Here is a 26346-nt window from a genome sequence, read left to right on the forward strand (position 1 = left end):
TCCAAAAACATCAACCTGGTCATTCCTTTGCTGAAATTGCAGCATCTGAATCTTTGACTGGTACAATGAAACACACTAGAAGCATCTTCCATGCATGTCTAATCAATATAGGACACAGAAGTACTTAAAAAGAAAACTGCTCCAAAAAACTTAACCTTAACCTGGGACGCTGACGCCAAAGCCAAGGGTATTACATAAGCTCCCCCAACTTTGTTGAGGTGAGCTAAAAACAGCTTTTTCGAACAACTTTCGACATAACTTTTGAACCATATAAGATAGAGACCTCGTATTTGGTCTGCATACTTCACTAATTAAGTTCTTTTAAATGACACCAAGGTCAATGACGTTTTAACCTTGACTATGACCTATATGCTAAAAACAGCTTTTTCGACAACTTTCGACATAACTTTTGAACCATAAGAGATAGAAACTTCATATTTGGTCTGCATACTTCACTAATTAAGTTCTTTTAAGTGACACCAAGGTCAATGACCTTTTAACCTTGACCTTGACCTACATGCTAAGAATAGCTTTTTCAAACTTTGTTGCTGCCCGGCGCGTAATATTTCACAAACACATTTTTTTCTGTCTTTAAAGATGATTATAAAAAGTTAAGAGGTGATTAAAATATACAGATTACTGAGTAGTCGAAGAATATGACTCAAATTAGGAAACGAAAGTTAGTTGATTGAACCAATGGTAGAAAGTGAAGAAATTATCTCAAATCATGCACAGAAAATCTTGCGCCATAAATTACAGTACAGGCGACATGTATATGCATTACGGGATCTGTAGCATTATGGTCAGTAACTTCTGCAGCAAGAAGCATCCCTAGATGTAACTTTGGTCTAGATAGGATAATTTTTTTACTTGGGAATAATTTTTCTTTCTGTTCAACTGGAAAATGCAGATTTAGCTTCTGAAAAAAACTCTGGTTTCTAGATGCACCATCCATGCATATTTGGTCTGCACAGGGCATACAGTAACATGGGAATAGATCTGGTAGCTCATCTTGAAAATGTAGTTTGGATCCAGAATTGATAGAAAGTCTTGGATTCTTCATCCCTATATGAAGATGAAAATCTTGAAAGCAAATACAACCAGAAGTCTCTGTCGAGACTGTAGCTCTATTGGTTTGTACTTATGACAAAGGATGAGAAAAGAAGCCATTGCCATTAGGAATTTCACAGACATTTCTATTTTTAGTAACAATAGCAAACTGTTCATCAAAATCAAAAACTGATGCGCTATTTTATGTATCTTAGTGTAGTCTTCTTGTTTGCCAAGTAATACTGAAATCAGACCATAACTGTAGAAGGAGTAGCGTTTTAAAGGAATTTCACAGAAAATTCTGTTTTTAGTAACCATGGCAACACCGTTCATCAAAATCAAAAACCGATGCAAAATTTTATGTATCTCAGTGTAGTCTACTTGTGTGCCAAGTAATATTAATATCAGACTAAAACTGTAGGAGGAGTAGCGTTTTAAAGGAATTTCACAGAAAATTCTATTTTTAGTAACCATGGCAACACCTTTCATCAAAATCAAAAACCGATGGAATATTTTATGTATTTTAGTGTAGTCTGCTTATGTGCCAAGTTATATTGAAATCAGACCAAAAGTGTAGAAGGAGGAGCGTTTTCAAGGAATTTCACAGAAAATTCTATTTTTAGTAACCATGGCTACACCTTTCATCGAAATCAAAAACCGATACACAGAATTATGTATCTTAGTGTAGTCTACTTGTGTGCTAAGTTATATTGAAATCAAGCTAAAACTGTAGGAGGAGTAGCATTTTAAAGGAATTTCACAGAAAATTCTATTTTTAGTAACCACGGCAACACCGTTCATCGAAATCAAAAACCGATGCACTATTTTATGTATCTTAGTGTAGTCTACTTGTGTGCCAAGTTATATTAAAATCAGACCAAAACTGTAGGAGGAGTAGCATTTTGAAAAATTGTTTACAGACAGACGGACAGACAGACAGACAGACGGACGGATGACGGACACCTTACTATCGCATAAGCTCTTCTGGTCTCTGACCATTAGAGCTAATGACCCTAGGGTCACAACACTCACCTGAGTACTTAAGCCAAGTTTTTTCTTAAAAAGATAACCCCCCTCTTCCCCTGCAATACTGTGGCCCCAACCTAACCCTCGGGAGGGGAGAAATTTACACTATTTCAGGAAGCTTCCATATAAATTTATCATATCTAGCCCAGTGGCTCTTGAGAAGATTTCTCCTACATATTTCATTCTGAAACTTTGACTTTGGGCCTATTTTTGGCCCCACCCTACTCTCTAGGACAATGATTTGAACAATTTAGAGTCTGCTCTACCCCAGAAGGCTTCCAAAAAGGTTTCAGTTTTTTCCAGCCCATTGGTTCTCGAGATTTTTTTCTATATATTCAAAGGTAAAACTGATATTCCCTACCCAACCACCCCTGGGATCAAGATTTGTACAGCTTAGAATCTTTCACTTTCTAACAAGGCATCCACATTAGTTTCAGCTTTTCTGGCCCACTGGTTCTTGCAAAGATTTTTTCAATGACCCTACCTTACTTTTGTTTTTTCTTGATTATCTCCCCTTGTAAGGGGACTTGGCCCTTCATTTTAACAAAATGGATTGACAGATGGAAGACAACTGTTGATCAGAAAAGCTCACTTAAGCTTTCTAATCAAGGTGAGTGGGGCAGTGGTTAGCGCATCCGCTCTAGAGTTCCGAAATAAGGAGTTGATCCTTAAGTCGCAGGTTCACAAGAAGTGGAAACCAGCCTTCGGATGAGACGGTATAAACAAGGTCTCGTGTTGCAGCAGGTGCTGGCACGAAAAAGATCCCCCCTGCTCAATGGCCATAAGTGCCGAGTATAGGATAAAATTTGCAGGTCTCCACTGGCAAGTGGTGGCGTCTCCATACAAGAGCAAAAATTTCTGAGAGGGACATTAAAAAAACAACATACAATCAACTCAGGTGAGCTAAAAATTATTATAAGTTTCCTCTAAAGAATACTTCATTGATCGTTTATCACCTTGGTGTGAGAACATGAAATGCAGATTCAAGTGTTAAAACCAAGACCCAGTTAAAGTGGACCCACAACCTTTGGTATAAATTAGGTACTGTAAATCACTTTTTATTCACGAGAACTTTATTTTCGCGTAATTACGCGAGACGGTATGCTCGCGAAAATTTCATTCTCGCGTATAATAGAATTCCTTAAGATTATATAAAGCACTGACCACAATTCGTGAAAGTTTTGTCTCGCTAATAAAGAGTCAATGACTATCTCGCGAAAATAAGGTGTCGCGAAAATTAAGTGATCTACAGTATAATATAAACAGGAACACATCAACCATTTCAGATTGCATCAACTGTCAAGAACTCCATATGAATTTGTAATTATGAGACATAGTTTGATTTATCATGATAGACCGACCTATATAATTCTCAAACAGTGTTAAATAAAGGAACCATACACTCAACATGTATTACCGTAATAACCTTTGGGAGTAATCACAAACATTATCTATGGAAATGATGATTTATTTGACGCCATATAAGCTGCTGCAGAAATGAAGGGTCTACATCATAAACTATCGCCATTCACACCTAAATACCAATATTGCACATAACACTCAAAATCAAAAGGAACTTATTATCACATGTATATCAATATTCTTTAGTCTCAACATGTATTCAGTCATAAGCTAAACAAAATCTACATTGTGCCATCCTGTGGTTTTGTGAAATTCTGGCAAATATATATTCTTTTACCCTCTCAAAATGTGCTAGTGTTAATAAAAGTTAAACCCCATAAATTTATGAAGAAATTTCAAATAAAGAACATTATTTATAAAGGAAATATTTCTGTTACAATAAAATTGATGTTTTTAAAAATAGTTTTATTTTTGTGAAATGTACAACTGAAACATGTTTTTATACAACCATTCTTACTTTATCTTCCACAGAAGTCTGTACATACATATATACCCTCATACTAATAAATTCACATTTGATGTACTAAACTTATGAATTGTTAATAAAAATCTATAAGATATACTAGTACTTATATAACATAATGTGAGCAAATGTTAGAAATGCTACTTCACAAAACTATTTAGTCAAACAATTAATTTTACTAGATTTATACATTCATCCTGTTAACACATTCATCTTTCATGAATAAACTCTGAAGTACATGTATTATGACTAGACAATGAATTATATAGAACAGGAAATGGGAGGAAAATAGATTTAAAGCTTATAAAACATGTTTCTCAGACAATTCAATTTCAGACAAATTTAAAATGTAAGTGGGACTTGTCCTTTTGTAACCATTAATACATGCAATATTAACATTTTTACCTTCTATAACTTTCAATACATTAACTGGTAAATAATCTGTTTACATTTGAAGCCATTTAAAAACAGCTGCTAAATTGTGTGGTTTAATCATATGTACAGTACTCAACTTACAATTAAGAATTCAATAAATTAAAGTCAAATATAATTTGTGTAAGATTCATGTTCACAGGTATATTAGCAATATCAAATTTGAGCAGTAGTACCCAATATTACCATTCATCAATCATGTCAGTTTGGAGGCTAACTTGATCCTCTTTTTTATGTTATTATCAATATATTATCAGGTTATAACAATCTAAGGTCAATAATCAACCAACGCAATAAAAAATGCCTTCATCTTCTTACCACCAAAAAAGTTGGTGAAACAACAGAATACCATGAAGTATTGTATATACATGCATTAAATATTTTCCATCTATATATTGTCTTGTAGATTTAACCATTGATACTGCCTCAGTAACATGATACACATATGTTCTCATATTAAAATATGAATGGCTAGAATAAAATTCTATCAATATACATGTATTTCTTTTAAAATGTAAAAAAAAAAAAAGAAATAAAATAAGTGTATAGTAACTTCCTATTAAATATACTGCACAATTAACAGGTTTTAACTCAAAATTTCAACCCTGAAATACAAGAATCATCTTTGTTAGCCAAATGTTTCCGATATACTTCAATATGCACTTTGCGCAACGATATCAATTTTCTAGTACCAGGTATATTACAATTTGTTGACAAAATATGTCATAATGCAGTATTTTTTTTTTTCAGTGCCAGTATAATGACAAAATGCTGCGCTGGGTAAAAAACAAAATTTAAGATGTCAGAAATGTTTTCAGTTGTGCCAAACAGTAAGAAGACTGCTCTTGTATGGATATACTTTTGTTGCAAAACTGTGGTGAAATTCTTTCTGGAGACTAATAAATTGAGAAAAGGCAGCTTATTGAAAGTAACTGTATTGCAATATATATTGCATAGAAACAGTACAGTTAAAAATCCTGCAATTTTATATTGCAATACAATACAGTTAAAAATATTGCAATTTTAATATGCAATATGAAATTATCAGCTCTATTTTACTATGTATCAAATTCAGTAATTTTTTTTTCAAAGTCTGATTGGATCCAATAGATATTGCTTGAAAAATCAACCAAGAAATTTAAAACCTCTAGTCTTTGAAAAAAAAAATCTGCATTCAAGTGTTTGAAGACAACTTTACTATTTGCTTAAAAAAAAACCCCAAAAAAGCTAACTTGATTATCCATATGATAACTATTGGTCATTTCATAATTATGCAGTCATCATTTAATTTTGCAAGTCAATCTTTTGATATCCACTTCTTGAATATTCTTGCAGTATCGGTGTATATCAATTTCAAAACTCTCCTTCATTTTGTGGACATTGCAACTTAAAAAAAAATTGCAGGCCCTCAGTAGTAGAAATCAAAGACAAAAAACAATTACTGTGTAAGAATGTATATATCAGAAACATTTGAGCTAGCCAACAGGAATATAAAGTCCCAAGTATCTGTATTAAATGCATTGATCTTCCTGAGCTACTTTTCTTTTTTAATTTTTACTGTTTGTGCTGTTCCAATTTGAAATGTGAAATGTAAATGTTGAAAAAAAAAATACTTCTCGTACAAAACTTTGAACAAATTGTATAGATAATTAAAATTCAGTAGAACTATCAAGTAAATACAATACATGTAGATTATGCACACATACCCCAATTAAAATGAAAGTAAATATAAGAGATACAGCTGTAGAACACTAATACTCAAATGTAACATTCTGACCAATCACTTGACAGAAACTAGATATTTCTCCATGCTTTAACTAAAGTCAGTAGCACTTGCATTATTCCACAGTCTGTGGCTTTTCTGTAGAGGCTGCCTTCACTTCTAATAACAGAGTTCTGGCTCTATACCTTTGAAGATTATCACGCTGGGTGAATTTCTTGTAGTTGTAGGGAGTCCGAGCTTGGTTAGCCCTCGCTGTTTTGTCCTGTCAACCTTCACAAGCATCGACATTGATAAAATACTGTTAGAAAGTGGCCAGACACCTTCAGTGTATGATATAGCACACACAAACACACACACAAGGTACAGGTTACACTGTGGTGGAGCAGAGCTGGAATTACACTGGTGTCAATCCATGATGTGGCTCCATACTATCAAGTATCTGGGTTTTCTACAAAAAAAGAAAGAAAATTAAAAATAATAAAAAATCTCTTAGAGTTAATTATACATTTGTTAAACTTACCCCCCCCCCAAAAAAAAAATCCTCACAGATGCTTTTTTTCACTTTTGATGACAATGTACACTATTTTGAAAAATATTATTGGATACTGGCTTGTATTTAATTTGCCTACTACTTTGAATTACACAAGACTTTAAAATATTTCCATCATCTTAATCAGTTGTGATTGATTGTAAGTGATTCTAGTAGAAAATCATTTCGTCAGAACATTGATGAATAAGTTGGGGGAAAAAAACAAAATAAATTCCTGAAATATCACATTAATGCTCACTTCATGAGAAATCTACATAATCTAAAAAAATATTGAAATAATATGCAAAACATCATGCATACATCAAAGGGAACAAAAAACAACTGTTTCTTCATGCTAGGAAACAATTTTGCACATGATTGTGATCTTAACATGTTCAAAGTATTTTCAATTTTGCATTACTAGGTAGGTTCAAAACTTCAATCCACATAGAAACTACATATTCTCTCCCCAAAGAAATAATATTGTTTGTCATAATTAAATACATATTAATTAGAACTAAAATACTTAGTGTCAGAATAAATTTTATTTTTTTTCAAGTGACTTGCAGTTAGGCATTTCTTAAGTCTTATTGGACTGTGTTTATCAAATGAACAGTTCCTAATACAATCATTCATCACAATTATTATTAAAAACTGTGTAGCAGGCATCATTGAAAATCCATGCAAGGCCAACTTTTTTTGTTACCGTATGTACTCACTTTTAGGTCAGATTTTTGGGAGTTAAACTTTGGTCCAAAACTCTAGGTCAGACTTATAGGCAAGTTATAAAAAAGACTGATATTTTTAGAAGGTCAGTCCCTCTAACATAAGCTTAAACAAGAGGCCCAGGGGCCACAGCGCTCACCTAAGCACATCGGGCTTGAATTTACTCCCCCCCCCCCCCCTCCAGGCATTCATCATTTGAACAAACTAGACACTACCTGAGGATGATTCCATGTAAATATCACTAATCATAGCTTTGAAGTACTTGAAAAGAAGATTTTAAAAGGTTTCCCTATATATTCCTATGTAAAACTTGGGTCGGCCATTTTGGCCCCACCCTAGCCCCGGGGGTCATGATTTGAACAAACTTGAATCTACACTACCTGAGGATGATTCCACATGAGTTTCATCTTTCCTGGCCCAGTGGTTCTGGAGAAGAAGATTTTTAAAGATTTTTCCTATATATTCCTATGTAAAACTTGGGTCGGCCATTTTGGCCCCACCCTTGCCCCGGGGGTCATGATTTGAACAAACTTGAATCTACTCTATCTGAGGATGATTCCACATGAGTTTCATCTTTTCTGGCCCAGTGGTTCTAGAGAAGAAGATTTTTAAAGATTTTTCCTATATATTCCTATGTAAAACTTGGGTCGGCCATTTTGGCCCCACCCTAGCCCCGGGGGTCATGATTTGAACAAACTTGAATCTACACTACCTGAGGATGATTCCACACGAGTTTCATCATTCCTGACCCAGTGGTTCTGGAGAAGAAGATTTTTTAAAAATGCCATTAATTTTTAACAAATTCATGTCATTGATTATCTCCCCTTGGAAAAGGGCGTGGCCCTTCATTTGAACAAACTTGAATCCCCTTCACCCAAGGATACTTTGTACCAAGTTTGGTTGAAATTGGCCCAGTGGTTCTTGAGAAGAAGATGAAAATGTGAAAAGTTTACGACAACAACGACAACGACAACAACGACGACAGACAACGGACAAATTTTGATCAGAAAAGCTCACTTGAGCCTTCGGCTCAGGTGAGCTAAAAATACATCTGACTTTTAGGCGAGTATGTACGGTAATTTGGATTTGGTTTGTTGTTGTTTTTTTTCTGTTTTGTTTTTTGTTTGTTTGTTTGTTTTCCCACAAATGAAAAAAAAATCTTCAGGTAACAAATGTGCAAACAGATTGAAATTCTATGTTTTAAATCACTACTTCTTAACACAAGGGAAACAAGATGTGTTTGTGAAACCCTATGCACCTGGTGGCAACAAAGTTCTAAAAAAATATATTTTTAGTATATAGGTCACAGTCAAGGTCACAAGGTCAATGACCTTGGTGTCATTTGAAAGAACTTGATTAGCCAAGCATGCATCCCAAATATGAAGTCTCTATCTCTTATGGTTCAAAGTTGTGGTGAAGGTACAAATAAAGTGCCCCGCCACAGCATGATACACCCGTCAAATAATGTTCAATAATCATAAATTGGTTGGGGTGCAAGAAAATCAACCTTGATTAACAGATTGACACAGATTTCAATGATTTAATTTCCATTTCTTATCATGTTTATTGTACATACATCTCTAAGAGACTTACAGTGTAGGGATTAAATATAACAAATAATACATCATATAATTCTAAACTGGCTGAGCTAGAGCTTAACAAATATCCATCTGCAGCTTTAAATTGTTTATTACATATTTTATGGAATAATGGAAATGCTACAGTCTACATGGTCTAATAAAAAAATCAAAAATGAATTATTCTGTAGACTATAAAATTCTAAGTAAGACATGACTGCAATTTGTTGCAAATATATGAAATGTATTTTTTTTTTTTCAATAAACACATGTATAATTAGTTTTAATTATATTATACAAAACTAATTTAGTTTTAGTCATTCACTAAAACATCAATTTGTTTTAATTACATTACACCAATTGAAAGATCTTTATCTGGACTACAGCCATCAAGAACTCTTAATTAACACAAGCAATTGTGACGCCATTTCTTTTTGCCCAACTCCCAAGAGATAAATTAAGATAACAGCTTCATGATCAGATCTAGAGATGCTCTTGACAGTTAGCTCCCAACAATAAACTCATTAATTTCTCTCTAATTTGACATGCACATTTCTGCTATCAAAATTTTCCTTGACCAGTGCTTGATAATTATGCCCATGGGACAAACTGAATTCCTCTCAAAACATTAACATTTGTTACAGATATCTGTAAAGTATATGATGAAAAAATAAGTTTTTACTTAATTTAACATTTTTTAATAAGGAATTACAACTATATTTTTACATTTTTTAGAATTATGAAGTTTAAAATTTAAAAGACTTAGTTTTTAAAAAAAAATCACTTAAATTAAAGGTCACAGTGACCTTGAAATAGGCCGCGACACACCTTCTACCTTAGATGTATACTTTTACCAAGTTTGAAAGCTCTAGGTCTAATAATTTTCAAGTTATGAGCCGGACAGGATTTTTCCATATTTGGCTATAGCGTCTTTATTAAAGGTCAGAGCGACCTACTTTTTGTGCACGACACACCGTCTACCCAAGAAGTATCAGTTGACAAAGTTTGATAATCCTAGGCCTAATAGTATTCAAGTTATGAGCCGGACACGAATGGACAGACGGACGGACGGACATGAAGCCTATAACATAATACGTCCCGTCCTAAGACGGGCGTATAAAAAAAAAGCTATTTTTAGCATACAGGTTACAGTCAAGGTCAAAAGGTCATTGACCTCTGTGCCATTTGAAAGAACTTAATTAGTAAAATATGCATACCAAATATGTTGTTTTTATCTCTCATGGTTCAAAAGTTATGGCGAAGGTTAAAGTTTGCAGACAAACAGACAACCAGACAGACAGGACAAAAACAATATACGCCCCAGATCTATTGCATAGATGATCAAGGCAAATTTTTGGTTGCTGCATATACAGTACAATTGCACTGAAATGACTTTTGTCCAAATTCTGAAAGTCAATCAACATTGAAACTAAGATGGTCTGAAAAATTCTGCTCCTGGTGGGACGTAAGATTGAGTCTGAAAACTAAAGTAATAAAAGTGTTGGCCTAAAGAAAATTAATGTCAAAAGTTGTAATGCATGTCATGTTATTACTATGCATTCATGTTTGGATATCTTACCCTCTGATTTAAGTGGATAGTTTCATTCTATATCAATTATTCCTGAAATGCATGTACACATATGATAGGACAATGAATTGCTAAAGTTAGTAAATTTCATTTAAACACACACACACAAAATAATAGTTTTATATTTTTTGAGTTGTGATTGTCCCAATTTAACAGGGTTTTACATTTTTAAAACTAGCATTATACAAATTATTTGTGCCTTTAAAATGATTTGACAATGCAAAAATGTTTCATGACCAATGATGCCTTTGTTATACTTTAAGTTAAAACATAGCATCTAAAAGTTGAATCTTCTGTAAAGATTCAATGATATGGGTTTATGAATGAAGTAGACAAGACATGTTTCCAACACAAACCAGAAGTCTCTAACAAGTCTGCAGCTGTACTGGTGTATCCTTAATATCTATTTATAAAATCTTATTAATATCAAACCAAAACCTGCAAAAGGAGTTATGTTTTTAAAAATTCGAAGAAATTTCTATTTTTTGCTAACCATGGGAAAATTATGTCGACAAATAGCATTATTATCATAGTGTAGTCTACTTGTGCTTCAAGTCAGAAATCAGACCCAAACTGTGGAATGGTTTGAAGAATTAGTGTTTTGAACAATTGTTTATGGACAGACCAATGGACAGACATATACACCTCTTTCTAATGCAAAACCTCTTTAGTCTGTCTACATGTAGATTTAAAATGCTAACATATGGAAAACACCATATTATCATGTTGAAATGGCCTGTCAAGAAATGGGCATTTTAACTTTTTTTAATTTTCCTTACTGGTAAATACCAGAACAGTGAATGTGTACAGTGTTTGTATACCTTTTGTTTTGTTTGCTGATTCTATGATTTGCAGAAGGCAGCGTCCGAATTCCTCGATCACCATCCTCTCCTGTACAATGGGGGGCATCTTTAATCTCTCGGCTTCCTCAGCCTGCGCCAGGAGACAGGCACACGTGGCCTCAGCAACATCAGCCGTTAAAAACGTGTACGGCAACCTGAAATTAGTCAATTTATTTTCACTCCTACCTTTTGAAAATAAGAAATTAATAAGAAACACTGATTCACTAGGAATTATATGTAGTTCTTGTTCATACAATAATTCATATAATCATTAACTTATAAAAGGTAAATATTTTCTACAGAATTATTATATAAAACTTTAATAACTATAATCCTGATGGTGGTCCACTGATCAAGAGTGTAATCAAGCCACATTGTGTAATCTAGCAAAAATGAGGGTCTCTATATATACAATCCTTGTTTTGTGAAAAGATTGAAATGATGAATATGGTAGGTTCTCTTGATATAAGATTGTATATTATATTATTGCATTTCCTCCCAACCACTGTGTGTGCTAGATGTAATTCATTAAAATTTAGCCATGTGAAGGCCTTCTACATGCATATAGAGAGACCATAATTCAGTCCGGGACAAGATTATAAGGCGACCATAATTTGATTTTTAGTTTTACGGATCCGCCGACTCTAAAAATTTGCATTTCCAAAAAAAAAAAAAAATTCGGAATTTTTCAATCCACTCGTGTCAAACCTGTGTTTTATAAAAGCAAATCAGTCAGACACGTAAAAATACACATGTGCAGAATGGTAGAAGAATGTGAGCTGTCAACTTCGAATTTATCAAGAGTCTACCGATTCTGAACCCTCCCCATCACATGTCTCCCAATATTTTTTTTAAATTGCTGTCTCTACCGATTTCGAAAAAATCCGGATTTTTTACCTACTTCGATTTGTAAAATACCGACATGTCAACACAAAAATGGAGGTCATGCAGTCTCATTGCAGTGTTATCGTTAGCTAATCTGTTTATTGCCACTGATAACAGGTAATCATCAAGGTGTCAACTGTGCTAGCAGATGTAATTGCAGCTGTAAGTGCTCCTTATTCTCATTAAAAGTGTATATTATCAAAGACAGAGATACCAGATGTGGAACTTTTGCAAAAAAGGACGGTAAATAACGATGTGGATTTTACTTGATACTTTGCTGCAAATAAGTTTATATCATTATGCACCTAAAACAAAACAATTCCTCCATAAATAATACGGTGATCAGGACAGACATGAACAATAGTACTTTATTATTAATTTAACGAGGAAATGAAAGCAAGTACATGGTAGCTAATAAAGAGTCTGCAGAGGGAACACCGCAGATAATGAGATTCAGTGACTTTGCAAATCCTACGTCAACATCAGCATATAAAAGCCCTTGAAACTGCAGAGCAACTTGACAGTACCTCTAGAAGATTTCTTTGAATTAACGTAGCTAAACAGGGTAATAAAGTTACTTAATTTTAAAATATAAAATCTGCATATTGGAACATGACTACAATAATGCTCTGATATCAAATGTACTAAGAGTAAAAGAAAGAATTCAGGATCTAAGAATCCATGTATTTCATTCACACTAGATCATGCATGTTATTTTAAAAAAATGTATAAAATATTAAGTTTTGACTACTTCTATTTCTTTCAATTTCAGATCTTTATTAAATCCAAGAAACAGTTCTCTTGCTCCTTTATAATGAGAAAAATCCATTAATCCATCAGTTCAAAGCTGGAAACTCAGACCGTCTGCAGAATCTTATTAATTTGCTTAATTGCCAAATTATTAAAACTTTGATATTTGCTCTGAATATAATATCATATTCAAATGACACTCTTAATGAACCGTGCAAACTATACAGAGAAGAACATAATTTTTTATAATTTCAAAAAATTGCATGGTACTTATATTAAACAATGTTTGAATAAAAAGTTGTAATTTTTATAAATAACTACATGTAATATGTATTAATATCATTAAAAAAATAATTTATCTTGCAAGTTGTTCTTTTGTTTTGTTTTTTTATACTACAGTGAAATGTGTGACTTTTTGTTTGTGCAAAAGGTTGTTGCTAGCTTCACACCCCCCCCCCCCTTTCCCAAAAAAATGTTCGGCTATGTTGACAGGTATGATTTTGTCTTCTTTTTTTTTTTTTTTTTTTTTCGTCCTCCGACTTGACATTTCTTGAAAAAAAATCCGTAAAACTAAAAATCAAATTATGATCGCCTAATTTGGTTTCAATGCCCACCTTTCTCCTGTTGCTGTAGACTGAGGCCGCCTTGATGGAATTCCCGATATCTGGGAGGAGAGTTTGGATTTTGCTGCTGTTTGTTGTTGAACTCTGACCTCTGCTGCATCTGCTAAATGCATCAATGTTTTTCTCTCTGGACTCTCCTCAAAGTTTTTACACCCAATGCACTTACAGGAACTAGAGCACATAATTTTTGCCTGAAAATTTCAATCAAACATGTTTAAACTATATACATCATCTTGAGAATACAGAACTTATGGAGGTTAGCCAAACTGCAAAGAAGTGTTTCAAACATAAATATTCTTGGACCACATTAAACATACATTATCACAGATTATGAAGCTCACCTCAAGGAATGTTATATATGGCTGTCTAAAAACCAGAAGTCTCTGTCGAGACTGTAGCTCTACTGGTTTATACTTAAAACAAAGGAAGAGAAAAGTAGCAGTTGGGACTTGAGACTTTAAATCAGCAATAAATAGAAAAATGATCCTTGCCACTCATCAAAATCAAAGGCCTGAAGGGCCTGCGAGTAGACTCGCTCGAGTCAATTGAGCTTTTTCATACATCTGGGCACCATACCTTAATATATTCATTTATTTTGCATCTTAAGAGATTGAATATTATATGTCTGATCCATGTTCGGTTCATAAATAAAATGTATATTGCTTTTCCTTTATATATACAGGTTGGCACTAATGGGCTTCCGTATTATTTTGTCTGGATTCTATAATGAATTTCAGCACATGAGCTGAAGTGGTCAGTGTTATGGAATACAGCCTACTCCGGATATATTGAAATTCAGGGGACCATGCAAATTATTTCAATATATCCGTAATTCAATATAAGCGAAATTGTGAAGCCGCCATTTTTACAAGTTCAATCCCGATCTAAAATAAAGAAGAACAAACCCGAACAAATTAATGTTGTCATCGTTTATCTATAACAGTGAACAGATTACATAGAATATTAGTACTTGAAAGTTTAAATATTTTTTTTATTTCTGTTTCATTGAAAAGACAATTTTCAAACTCATTATTATTCCCCGATCGCATTTATTTACGTTTTGAGGAAAATTCACCGGACTTAAACGGAGTACTGCTGAACGCGGCTTTTATTTCTTCGTAAGTGTACTCGGGTTAATTTTGAGTTTAGAAATATCAATAGCCATTAATAGTACTATTTAATTTCAAAGTTATGTTTTTTCCTAGATCTGTGGGGGTTACTTTATTACGTTTAGCTGTTTAGCATCAATATTTCCGTATTATATACATGGACGCAAAGAATTTAATAGTGAAGAATTTATTTCGTAAGAGCATGCAGTATAAAAACACATAAGGTAAAAAACTTAATTATTCACACTTGTGTATTTCAACAGGTCAATCATGCATAATTACTGTCACCAACCGTAACGACTGCCGCCAGGGAGTACTTCAATATAACCGTTATGAAAACAACTCATTATCACCTGTGGGGACCGATTAGTGGCTTCAATATAAGCGAAATTTCAATATATCCGATTTCAATATAACCGTTATTTTAATGCAAAGAATATGAGAGGCAAAAACGGGGGATTTATTTCTATTTCAAAATAAGCGGAATTTCAAAATAAGCGAGTTCAATATAAGTGGAGTAAGCTGTAATTAGGTTAAAGATTCCCACAGCAAATCTGGATTCTAAAAATAGATTTTCAACAACAACTAGCTGCAGCTAATGAGAGCAGCAGGTGTTTGTGTTAGGGAGTATTCTAGGTCAATTATAAATAAACTTCAGATGGGAAGATTAGATCTGCCTAACATGCTTGAACATATATTCATACGCAGTAATTGTACATCGTATAGGTACTTAATCAAAAATTTCTTTAAAAGATGAAGGCATAAATAATGTTGCAGTATGAAATTTTATACAGTGTTAACCTCTTAAGTTTATAGAATCACTCAAACCAAAGCATTTTTTGCTAGAACTATTATATTTGGTGTATGGATCACCTTGATGAATGTGTGAAAAAATTTACAGCTCTGAAACGGCTATGTCGACAGGGAGTAGCTCGCTACGCGAGCCAACTCAATAAAAACCAATGCACAGAATTATGTATCTTAGCATAGTCTACTTGTGTGCCAAGTTATACTGAAATCAGATCAAAACTGCAGGAGGAGTAGCATTTTGAAAGAATTTCACAGAAATTTCTATTTTTAGTAACCATGGCAACATTGTTCATTGAAATCAAAAACCGATGCACAGAATTATGTATCTTAGTGTAGTCTACTTGTATGCCAAGTTATATCAAAATCAGACCAAAACTGTAGGAGGAGTAGCATTTTGAAAGAATTTCACAGAAATTTCTATTTTTAGTAACCACGGCAACACCGTTTATCGAAATCAAAAACCGATGCACAGAATTATGTATCTTAGTGTAGTCTACTTGTGTGCCAAGTTATACTGAAAACAGACCAAATCTGTAGGAGGAGTAGCATTTTGAAAGAATTTCAAAGAAATTTCTATTTTTAGTAGCAAGGCAAAACCGTTCATCGAAATCAAAAACCGATGCACAGAATTATGTATCTTAGTGTAGTCTACTTGTGTGCCAAGTTATACTGAAATCGGACCAAATCTGTAGGAGGAGTAGCATTTTGAAAGAATTTCAAAGAAATTTCTATTTTTAGTAACCACGGCAACACCGTTCATCGAAATCAAAAACCGATGCAAAGAATTATGTATCTTAGTGTAGTCTACTTTTGTGCCAAGTTATACTGAAATCAGACCAAAACTGTAGGAGGAGTAGCATTTTGAAAGAATTTCACAGAAATTTCTATTTTTAGTAACCACGGCAACACCGTTCATCGAAATCAAAAACCGATGCATAAAATTATGTATCTTAGTGTAGTCTACTTGTGTGCCAAGTTATATTGAAATCGGACCAAAACTGTAGGAGGAGTAGCATTTTGAAAAATTGTTTACAGACAGACAAACAGACGGACGGACGACGGACGCATTACTATCGCATAAGCTCTTCTGGTCTCTGACCAGTAGAGCTAATAAGGCAAATCTAACAACTTTTTTTTGAGGTTAATGTACTTGTGCATCAGATTGTGCATTAATTTTTAACTGGGGTCCCAAAGCTTTGGGACCCCAGTTTGGTATAACATAAACTCCACTTAGTCAAGATGAGCAGAAAACCTTTTAATGAGAATCTTACCTCATAGCATTCACAGTAGTTCTTGAGGCATCCTGATCGTTTACAGTTACATCCTTTGTTATGTCTGCGGTCTCTTTCTCCATCTCGCCCTTTACCTGTTTTTATAAAAAGATGCAGAACTGTCTAAAGTATAGCTTAAATTATGAACATAGAAAAAAAAATCATAATAAGGACAATAAAAATATTAATCAAATTAACCAATTATTGATCTCAAAGAAAATACATGAAAATATTTCTTCATTTCGGATGTCTTATTCACATAAAACTTCATAAACTCTTGGAAACTTTACCAATCTTTGGATGGAATGCCAGTGGATTTCTGTCCAGACATGATTTAATGGCTCGGGAACGCTCTTCTTCATGGTCCAGATTGTTGGCACAGTTGTTACAATTGCAGTTGTGACAAAATTCTCCATTTGCAAAACAGTCACAGTAACTAAGTAGTTAAAAAAAACCAAACAAGTACTTATTGGTAACCTTAATGGTTAATCATGTCTCAAGTGTTATTACAATGGAAAATAATTTACGCTTATATGTTACAGGTAACTGTTTGTTTAAAAATTAGCACTTAACGCATTAGTAAACACCAAATTTAACAAAATAGTAACTCAGGAGTACAGTGCCTATTATTGAACAAAATTCCTTCTGGCAGTATAAATTTTTTAGAAAAATACTGGTAGCTCATAATTAAGGTCTTCCGTCTTCACGGAAGACCTTATAGTGATTCTATTGTTTCTTATTATTATTATTATTATTCTTTTTTTTTAGACAAAATTTTGTGCAGGCGATTTCTCGTAAACTATTCGGTGGATTTCAATGAAAATTTCAGGAATTATAGGTCATTATATGAATTTTATATAAAATTCCGTTTGTTGGAAAATTCGCTACCAGTGCCAAGTTATGGGCAATTTCCTGATTTTAAAATGCAATTTTGTCTTCGAATGTTCTCGAAAACGGCTCAAGATATTAACTGGAGACTTGTTATAGATGATGGACCATGAGTTATAGATGTGCAATTTTGCCTTCGTTTGCGTCGTCGGTACTTCCGGTCGCTACAGGAAGTGAATTCAAAATATGCCCCTTTTCAACGTTTTTGGTTTTGCAATATTTTTCTTTGATATAATTAATGGTAATTAAGATCCTACTGGAAAGGCAAAATATATAATTTATTTAAGAATTGATCAATCCAAACACTAGATATTCGCATTTAAAAATCTGAAGCGTGTCCAAGATGGCGGCGGTCTCCGTAAACTCCGCCATTAAGCAAGTCGGGTTCTAGAAGGTCAGCTGAGCGTTTAGATGAATGAAACTTCTACCATAAAGATTTATGAAATGTAAAGGATTCTTTAGATTGCTACATCGCAATTACGTTGCATTGAGTATTGTTTTAATATGAGGTTTCCTCAAACTTCTATTGAAATTGCTTTTGTCTGCATCTCATAGTAGAATACAACATGACTACAAGTGGAAATACGATGACTACAATCTTTTGTTTTGCACCAGGGAAAACTTATCCTAAACCATGGTTATAAGTAATAGCTTTTTAAGAAACTTGCCTGACTTGATATTCACTATGTTTCTGAAGTATTACTTGACTTCTGTTTATTTTACCTCGCACCCTTATGACATATTAAATGAATAGAAAAGACAAAAATAAGAAAAACATTTTTATAAAGATTGTTTATTAAAGGTTATATAAATATTCTTGTAACAAATGCAAGTTATTGAACATAAAGAGTATCAGATTCCTTGACCGCTGGAGGGCGAGTAGCTGCAATAATGTAGCCCTCTCCGATTTTTTTTATCTGATGTTTTCTGGAGAGGGCTACAATTCCATCGCATCTCCGTAATGGTGCAAATATTTTTTTTTAATATGAGCGACTGCAGGCAAAATAAATTATTTTTACATTCAACTTACTTCTAATAAGACGAAATTTTTATTCACTGTCAACAACATATCCCGTTAAATGCGAAAAACTTGTAAAATAACTCTGCAAGTTTCCTGGTAGTTTACTTCAGCAGCCATGACAATTCACGCGTGACGTAATGAGACTTTCGCTTGAAATTTAGAACAACTGAATAAAGCAATTATCGGTGTTTATAAATGATTGTGCTGAATTTCATCACAAAAACATAGGTATATAAAACCATTTTAAGTGTTATTTTTATGCAAGCAGCGATATTTATGCTTAAAATAAGGGAATTCCAAAAAGATCCGCTCCTACAGAACCTAAATTCTCATTGGCTGTCCCAAAATACAATCTATCAAGGTCAGTAAACATGGCGGATAAATTCGAGTTGCGATGTTGACATACACGAAAAAATAGCGATATAGGGATCGTTCTGTATATTTTTGCATTGATTTACGTCTTGGATGACTACTTATTTGGAGTCAAGGTAAGAAATGTTAATTAAATAGCCATTTACTGATAATTTGAGCCGAAATCCGTGCGGGAGCGAATCACACCCGCACCTGCACCATTAGGAAGATCCTAAGGAATTGTAGCCCTCTCCCTAAAAAAAAAAAAAAAAAAATAAAAAGGAGAGGGCTACATTATTGCAGCTAGAGGGCGAGTGATTTTTTTTTTCAGTGAAACATTCCAGTCTTTTCATGAACGTGTAACTCATCTCCACTTTGGGTATAAAGAGGATACAAAATTCATGGAAAATCTTACCGAATTCACAGCTTTAGTTTTACTTGTCCGTATACTATATTATATTTGTATTATGTGATAAATATACTTTCTAACGCTCGAAATTCCGGTTATAAGAACATTCATTTCTAATTTTCATTGAAGCTATCAGATCCATTAAAAAGATCAAACATTTCAAAAGAATAGCGTTAAGAACTACTTGTGACGTTTGGCACGAAATAATGTATCATGACCAATCTTAAGTAGTAGACAAATGGCGACAATAGTGCAGAAATATATAACATTGGCATGCCTGTATATGGAGTTGCATGGAATTAAAAGTTGAATACATATCGAATAAAGGAAAGAAAACAGTATCATCTGTTCATCACTAATAGATTATATATCCAAAAAATTACTGTTAAAACTCAAGTAACAAACTCCGATGTGATCATCTTGAGCAAGTTTGGCGCGAAGATTTACTCGTGACGTTTGACGCAAAATTATGAATAGTGACCGCCTTTCATTATTCTAAGACAGATGTACCGTTTCAAAAGTATATACAAGTAGATTTAGAGATGTGGTCCCAATAGCGTAACAGTAAGCGCTTTGTATTTTCATGCTGGCGACCCGGCTTTAATCCCCTTTTTCCATAAAACGTTTTATCACTTTTTCAGCTCGAATTTGCAGGGGTTTTTTTCAGAATCGGACGGAAGACCTCTCGTTGCTCGCAACGAGTTTCTTTTCTAGTTATTATTATTATTATTATTCTTATTTTTTAGACAAATTTTGTGCACGCGATATCTCGAGAACTATTCATCGGTTTTTCATCAAACTTTCATGGATGATGCGCTCTTATATGCCATTGTTACATTTGGAAGAATTTTGGAACAACTCGCTTTCGGTGCCAAGTTATGGCCATTTTCCTGATTTTAAAATGAAATTTTGTCAGTTCGAGGTCTAAAGAACTACTAAAGATATGAACTGGAGACTTGCTGGAGAACATAGGGCATGACTTCTAGATATGCGGAATGTCCTTTTTGTGTGTCGTCAGTACTTCCGGTCGCTACCGGAAGCGATCTAAAAAAATCAAATTTTTCAACTTTTTTGTTTTTCATTATTTTTCTTTGATTTTTACTGGGTTAATAGAGGCTCTTAAATGAAAGCGAAATATGTAATTTGTTTTAGAATTAAAGAAGCCAATCTCGAGAAATTCGCATTTAAAAATTTGAAGCGGTGTTCCCGATGGCGTAATGGTTAGCGCGTTGGATTTTCACACGGGCGACCCGGGTTCGATCCCCCGTGTGACCGATATTTTTTTACGACTTTTTCAGCTAGATTTTTTGTTTTTCATTTCAGAATCGGACGGAAGACCTCTCGTTGCTCGCAACGAGATCGTTTCTAGTTGATCTTATATTTACTAGAGCAATCCTAACAACATGTGCAGACTCCACAAACCAATCTTCTTGTCGGATTGAATTACTTACAGCTTCAAGCACTGGGATTTGGTGCAGTTACATGGCTTCCTAGGTCTGGCACCCGTGGCTTCTATTGCAGACCTACAGAAAATGATTCAACTTTAAAACCAATTCTCTACAAGTCTTTATTTAAACTAACATTAACTGGAAAAAGAGCTCTCTTGATCTCTAAAACAAGCTAATTATCCGTTTCTACACTAACGCTTTAAAATATGTTGGCTTGGTTTATTAAAAGTGGCCAACAGGTTTGTGAGTAGTTGAAAATGTGAAAAGATTACAGAAAGCAAGACGGACAAATGCTGGACAATGGTAGATCAGTAGTTCACATGAACTTTCAGATCAGGTGAGCTAAAAAAAACCTAATGAAGTGGATGCTTTTTTAATAAGTACTAGTAAGCTGCTGTCTGGTCTGTAATATAAATGGTTAGATATTGATATCTCAAACACTGATATCTCAAATACCATGGATATCTTGTATCTTGCTTTTCTCTAAACCCTGTTGAGTTGAAAATAATAAGGTTATCATCTTACCCATTAACACTTTGTTTGGCATTAGCACTAAGTGAAGGGTCACTGCTAGCAATAGGCACAAACTCCTGTCTCTGTTGCTGTAGGACAGCCTGGGGTTCTGCTGCTGGTGTTGCTGAAGGCAGGGAGGGTTGCTGCACTGTGATGCTCTTTGGCTGCATCTGCTGCTGCTGTAACTAAAATCATTATATCATTTATCATAAATACATTGTATCATTCATCGTAAAGAAATACAAAAACTTCTTAAAAAAAATAAATTTGAAACTTTTTTTCCCTTTAATACCTGTGTCATATATGAGGCTGGGACCAAAGCAAATCCCTGAAGCCCTGATGCTGCTGAGAGCAGTGCGGTGCCTGGTGGTAGGCCAGAAATATTGGCCACACTGGAACCTGCTGGTCGTATGTGTGGTACTGCTGTTGAAGTAGCAATATTGGGCGTTGTAACACGGATTGCTACTTGCTGAGTAGGAGCAGCTGGCAATAAAATTCGCTGAACATTCTGTGTAGTCTGGGCTTTCGAAGTAACCTTCAATTGCAACAAAAAAAGAACAAAAATAAAAATTGAAATTAGTAAAAATTAATTAAAGTAAGTTTGGGAATCTATATGTATCTTTGCTGAAAAGTGTGCTTGTGTGTATTTTCAAAGTTTTTCCTTCGATATATAACATAGACATGTGCCTTTGCGACTTAAGAGTACAACAAAAAAAAAAATTCTATACTATGATATATTCATATATATAATTTTTTTTTGTTCAGGATGACATTAACGTATATTATATTGTTTTTCCCTCACTAGACCTTAAAATTTGTAATTTCTCTAATTGCGAAAAAAGCAGTGTAAAAGTTATGCGAATCTGCTATGCTATTACAATTTGTGATGTTCCTTGGGCTGGCAGTGTAATCTTCAGTTGTTGGAGATTGGCTTGAGAGACAACGGTTGCTGTACTCAAGGCTGGAGCTATGGACTTTGCTGACTGAACTAAAGATGTCAACGTAGTGCCTTTAGACACTAAAACAAATAAATTCCAATTAAACAGAGAAATATACCTGTAGATAAAAGTTCATAAAACAAAATCATATGACTTTACATTAATAGCAACTTGGATGGCCAATCTAAGATTTCTTGGATCGGATGGATCCATCACATAAAATGTTGAATCTCCATTATTTTAGAAATTGAATAACTAGTTAATAAAACTTATTTAAGAGTTTAAATCAGACATCCTGAACAATAAATCAACAGATAAATCCTCTAGAATACACCAGAAAAGGGGACGTGTTGAAACGACTTACTGCCTGCTGACATGGCTGCTGGTGAACTAGGAGATACCAGCCTAACATACTGAAATCGACTGCCCTGCATGGAAATTGGAATCTGGACTTGTTTAACTCCACTGCCTGTTGGCACTGTTATTATCTGTTTTGCTTGTGAAGGTTGAATTTGAATTGGTCGTTGCTGTACCTTAAAAAAAAACTTTCAAATTATATTGACAATTCTCAACTTCCAAATATTGAAATAAAATAAACCTGTTTGAACCATTATACAGGTGACTCTCGATCTTTCGAAGTTCAAGGGACCACAAGAAAAGTTCGAGAGATCGGGGGGTTCGAGAGATAGGAAATAAATAAAATCTGGAATTTTCAGTTCCGATCATCAATGTTCTACCATTATAGATACCGGAAGTAAAAGTAAATAGTCATTGCACGTTTTCAATCGTATTTAACAGGTAATTTACTTGAAATCAACAACAATGATCATATTTTGAATAAATAAAACGATTTCTTAAAGGTCCAATATTTATTTGCTCTTTTTTCATGATTATATGAAACCTAAATAGCAATTGTCAGTTTGGCTATACCGCGGCTGGATCGGGTCCTTTTCCAGTGTTCACCAGATTTCTCGCAATCAGTATTCAATCCTTGAGAAAGGATTTTCCGTTCAACATTTGACATACTGGGATTATGTAGACTGTAATTAACGTTCGTAGACCTTGGGAATTTATTGACACGTACGTTTTCAAATTATTTTCTAAAAATTAACGTCCTGGTTTCAAGTCAAAATATGTTGTGAAGCAATTCGTTTATAGTTTATTAATTATAACCAATTAATTAAACCTACACACGGACGACCCTCCGTATTGCCATCTATGTTAACACCCAATTAACACCTCCATGCCACCCCCAGGCATTCACTGTTATCCAGGTAAGTACAAGCTGCATTAATTTCAACTCCACTGCCTGTGGGCACTGTTACAATCTTAACTTTGAGAGAAGGCTAAAAAACAATGAAATCTGTGTAACGGGACCCAGGCCTTGGTTCGAGAGATAGAAGTTCGAGAGATCAGGAGTAAAATTGGCTAGTTATATAGAGGGAAAAACGGGACCAGAGATTCACTTTGAGAGATAGAGAATTTCGAGAGATCGGAGTTCGAGCCATCGAGAGTCACCTGTAATTATATTTTAAACTATCTTCAAGTAGAATACAAGTTACCACATAGTGATCAAGACTTTCTTCCTTTAAAAACTATTTTAAATTCATTTTAATTTTGATACATGCATGTTTCCAACATAGGGTATTCCTCTTACCACTGTGCCCTCTTTCATAACCTTTGATGGTGACATAGTAATTAGTGTTGGACGAGAGCCTCCAGCCCCCGAAGAAATATTCAATTGTTTATTCAACACAGAAGATGCTGGTACTAGTCTTTGGGGAGATTTTCCAATAGTCACTGGGATCATGGTTATTTTAGTTGGAGTTTTTGATGCTGGAGAGATGGGTATTTTATTTCCTGGCACACCTAACAGTTTTGTAGGTGTTGTAGGTATAGTAACATATTGTTTTCCAGGAGACAGAACACCTTGTGGAGAAATGGTGATTGTTTTTGTTGGTGTTTGTGCTCCCTGAGATAGAAGACTTATGCCCCCCGAGGAGGCCACACTGTAACTCTGTCCATGTTGCAGCTGGATCTGTCCGAGCTGATTCACTTGAACGGGCATGACCTGAGGTTGATCACTATTAGGATTCTTAGTTATTATGACTTTATGTACAACTGGAGGGGTAGTTGAAGAGAGCTGTCTTTTCAGAGATTGGGTGGTAGTCACTTCATTAGAATTAGAGACAGTATGTGTCACACTTGTCACAACTTCGCTGCTGAAGTCCTCAGATGCCAAGGTTATTGTAGGAAGGGCATTGTCGCTGGACTGTACAGAGTTACCAAGCAATGCTGCCACATCCTGATCATGACTGACAATGTCTGAATCCAGGTTGTCAACTTTATCTAAAACATGTGATTTTACACTATTACATTCCACTGGGATATCACCAAAGTTTGAGTTGCTATTAGAATTTTCTTCTAAATCAGCTTCAGATGATACTGTCACTGTGTTACAATCTTGGAGCATTACCTCAATATTGTTACCATTTTCAATGCCTGTAATAAAATTAATAACAGTAAAATATTTTTAAAATATTAATTTGTCTCCTTAAAAGTCCATTTAAAAACGTAAAAGTTAATTATTCAGATAGCTTACAAGTTTTCTCTTAATAATAAGTACAAATGATTTCAAATCAAATCATGAGCATTTAATATTTCACCTTACATTTCTATCTCAAAGTTTTAATGTTTGCATCCTACAATATATAACTTGCTTCTTAAAAAAAAAAAAAGATTATCCATGGTTTATTTCAGGTACAGTGGTCGATTAAAAGAATCTTCAAGACTTGTTTGATATCTTGCATATATAGCATATCTTATGGGAAAATTTCCCTCATCTATGAGCTCTAAATTCTAAACCGTTTTAGCTCAATAATATAATTTCTAAACAAAAGTAATTTTCCACAACATCAGACTTATTGTATTGTAAGTTGTACTTATATTATTCACTGTTTCATCAAACATTTTTCAGATCTAAAAAAAAATGTTCTCTACTTCCTTATAAATTCATATATTAGAAACAAAATATAACAAATTAAAAATGTTTCTTTTTTAAATAGATGTTTTTTTTTAGGAAACCCACAATTTTTGCCATATGGGTTTATTTCACAGATATAATATATTAATGTAATTAAACTGTATTTAATGTATTAATCTACTGCATTTCCAAATAATTATTTGGAACAATGCCAAATATTCTAATAATTGACAACCAAATAATTACCACTACGCAAGTATCTGCAACAAATATTTCTTTTTCAAATAAACTGCAAATAAAAATATTCAAAATTGCAACTGTCAGGTTACTGTTCTTTATTTTCGAAATAAATAGTTTGTTTACAAATACAGTCAAATGACCCGCCATTACCATTCGACACGATGCAGGGAAATTTAAATATTGGAATATCTATCACAAATAAAATTACGATGTACAGATAAAATCACACGCTCTCAAAGCAACCATATTAAATCAGTCATATCTCACTGAAATTTTTCATCTCAAGAATATAACAAAGCACTAATGACTGTTATAAATGAAGGATAAACACGAATTATGACCGACATGGTAGCAAAAATCCGGTGGGTACCTCACATCTGGGCATGATTTATTGTGTAAAATGTCATTCGATTTCAATCAAATTCTTTAAACACCTAAGACAAGGTCTATATTTATTGGGAATATACGAAAAATAACCAAATTTTACACAAGTATTTTCTTTCAAACCTGTTTTTTCGATAGGCATTCTGTGTTTGTTCAAAATCACGCGCCCACCATTACCATCCCATAATGCAACGTAAAATTTTTCCGCGAAGTAGTACCGCAGTTAAGGAAATTCTTGGGTTTTATAAAGATAATTTTCATTATTTTAGCGATACGCGTTATCAATGATAGAAATTTGTTGCCCCTTTTTGCCCGGTAATGCATTTAATAATTTATTTGTGTTTC

At 34.0% G+C, this 26346-nt stretch overlaps 2 protein-coding genes across 3 annotated transcripts in view; one reads left to right on the forward strand and one right to left on the reverse strand.

The window, feature by feature from the left end:
* Nucleotides 1-26346, forward strand: part of LOC134244601 (transient receptor potential cation channel subfamily M member-like 2) — a 117597-nt gene that overhangs the window by 41062 nt on the left and 50189 nt on the right. The window lies entirely within an intron of this gene.
* LOC134244599 (protein lin-54 homolog) lies at nt 5677-26196 on the reverse strand. 2 transcript variants are annotated; one of them, XM_062726853.1, is made up of 13 exons: nt 26125-26196; nt 24052-24896; nt 22759-22927; nt 22335-22474; nt 21749-21991; nt 21469-21641; nt 20947-21018; nt 17117-17262; nt 16827-16921; nt 13628-13827; nt 11358-11533; nt 10528-10569; nt 5677-6564 (listed from the first exon to the last, which is right to left on the reverse strand). In XM_062726853.1, the coding sequence occupies exons 1-12, from the start codon at nt 26141-26143 to the stop codon at nt 10550-10552; spliced, it is 2298 nt and encodes a 765-aa protein (XP_062582837.1). In that variant the 5' UTR covers nt 26144-26196; the 3' UTR covers nt 5677-6564; nt 10528-10549. The 2 variants fall into 2 exon arrangements, with proteins under 2 accessions (XP_062582837.1, XP_062582838.1); XM_062726854.1 differs by lacking the exon at nt 10528-10569.

This window comes from Saccostrea cucullata, unplaced genomic scaffold, assembly GCF_032062105.1.
Source record: "Saccostrea cucullata isolate Sc308-1 unplaced genomic scaffold, CSIRO_AGI_Scuc_v1 ctg33, whole genome shotgun sequence".
Classification (NCBI taxonomy): Eukaryota; Metazoa; Mollusca; class Bivalvia; order Ostreida; family Ostreidae; genus Saccostrea; species Saccostrea cuccullata.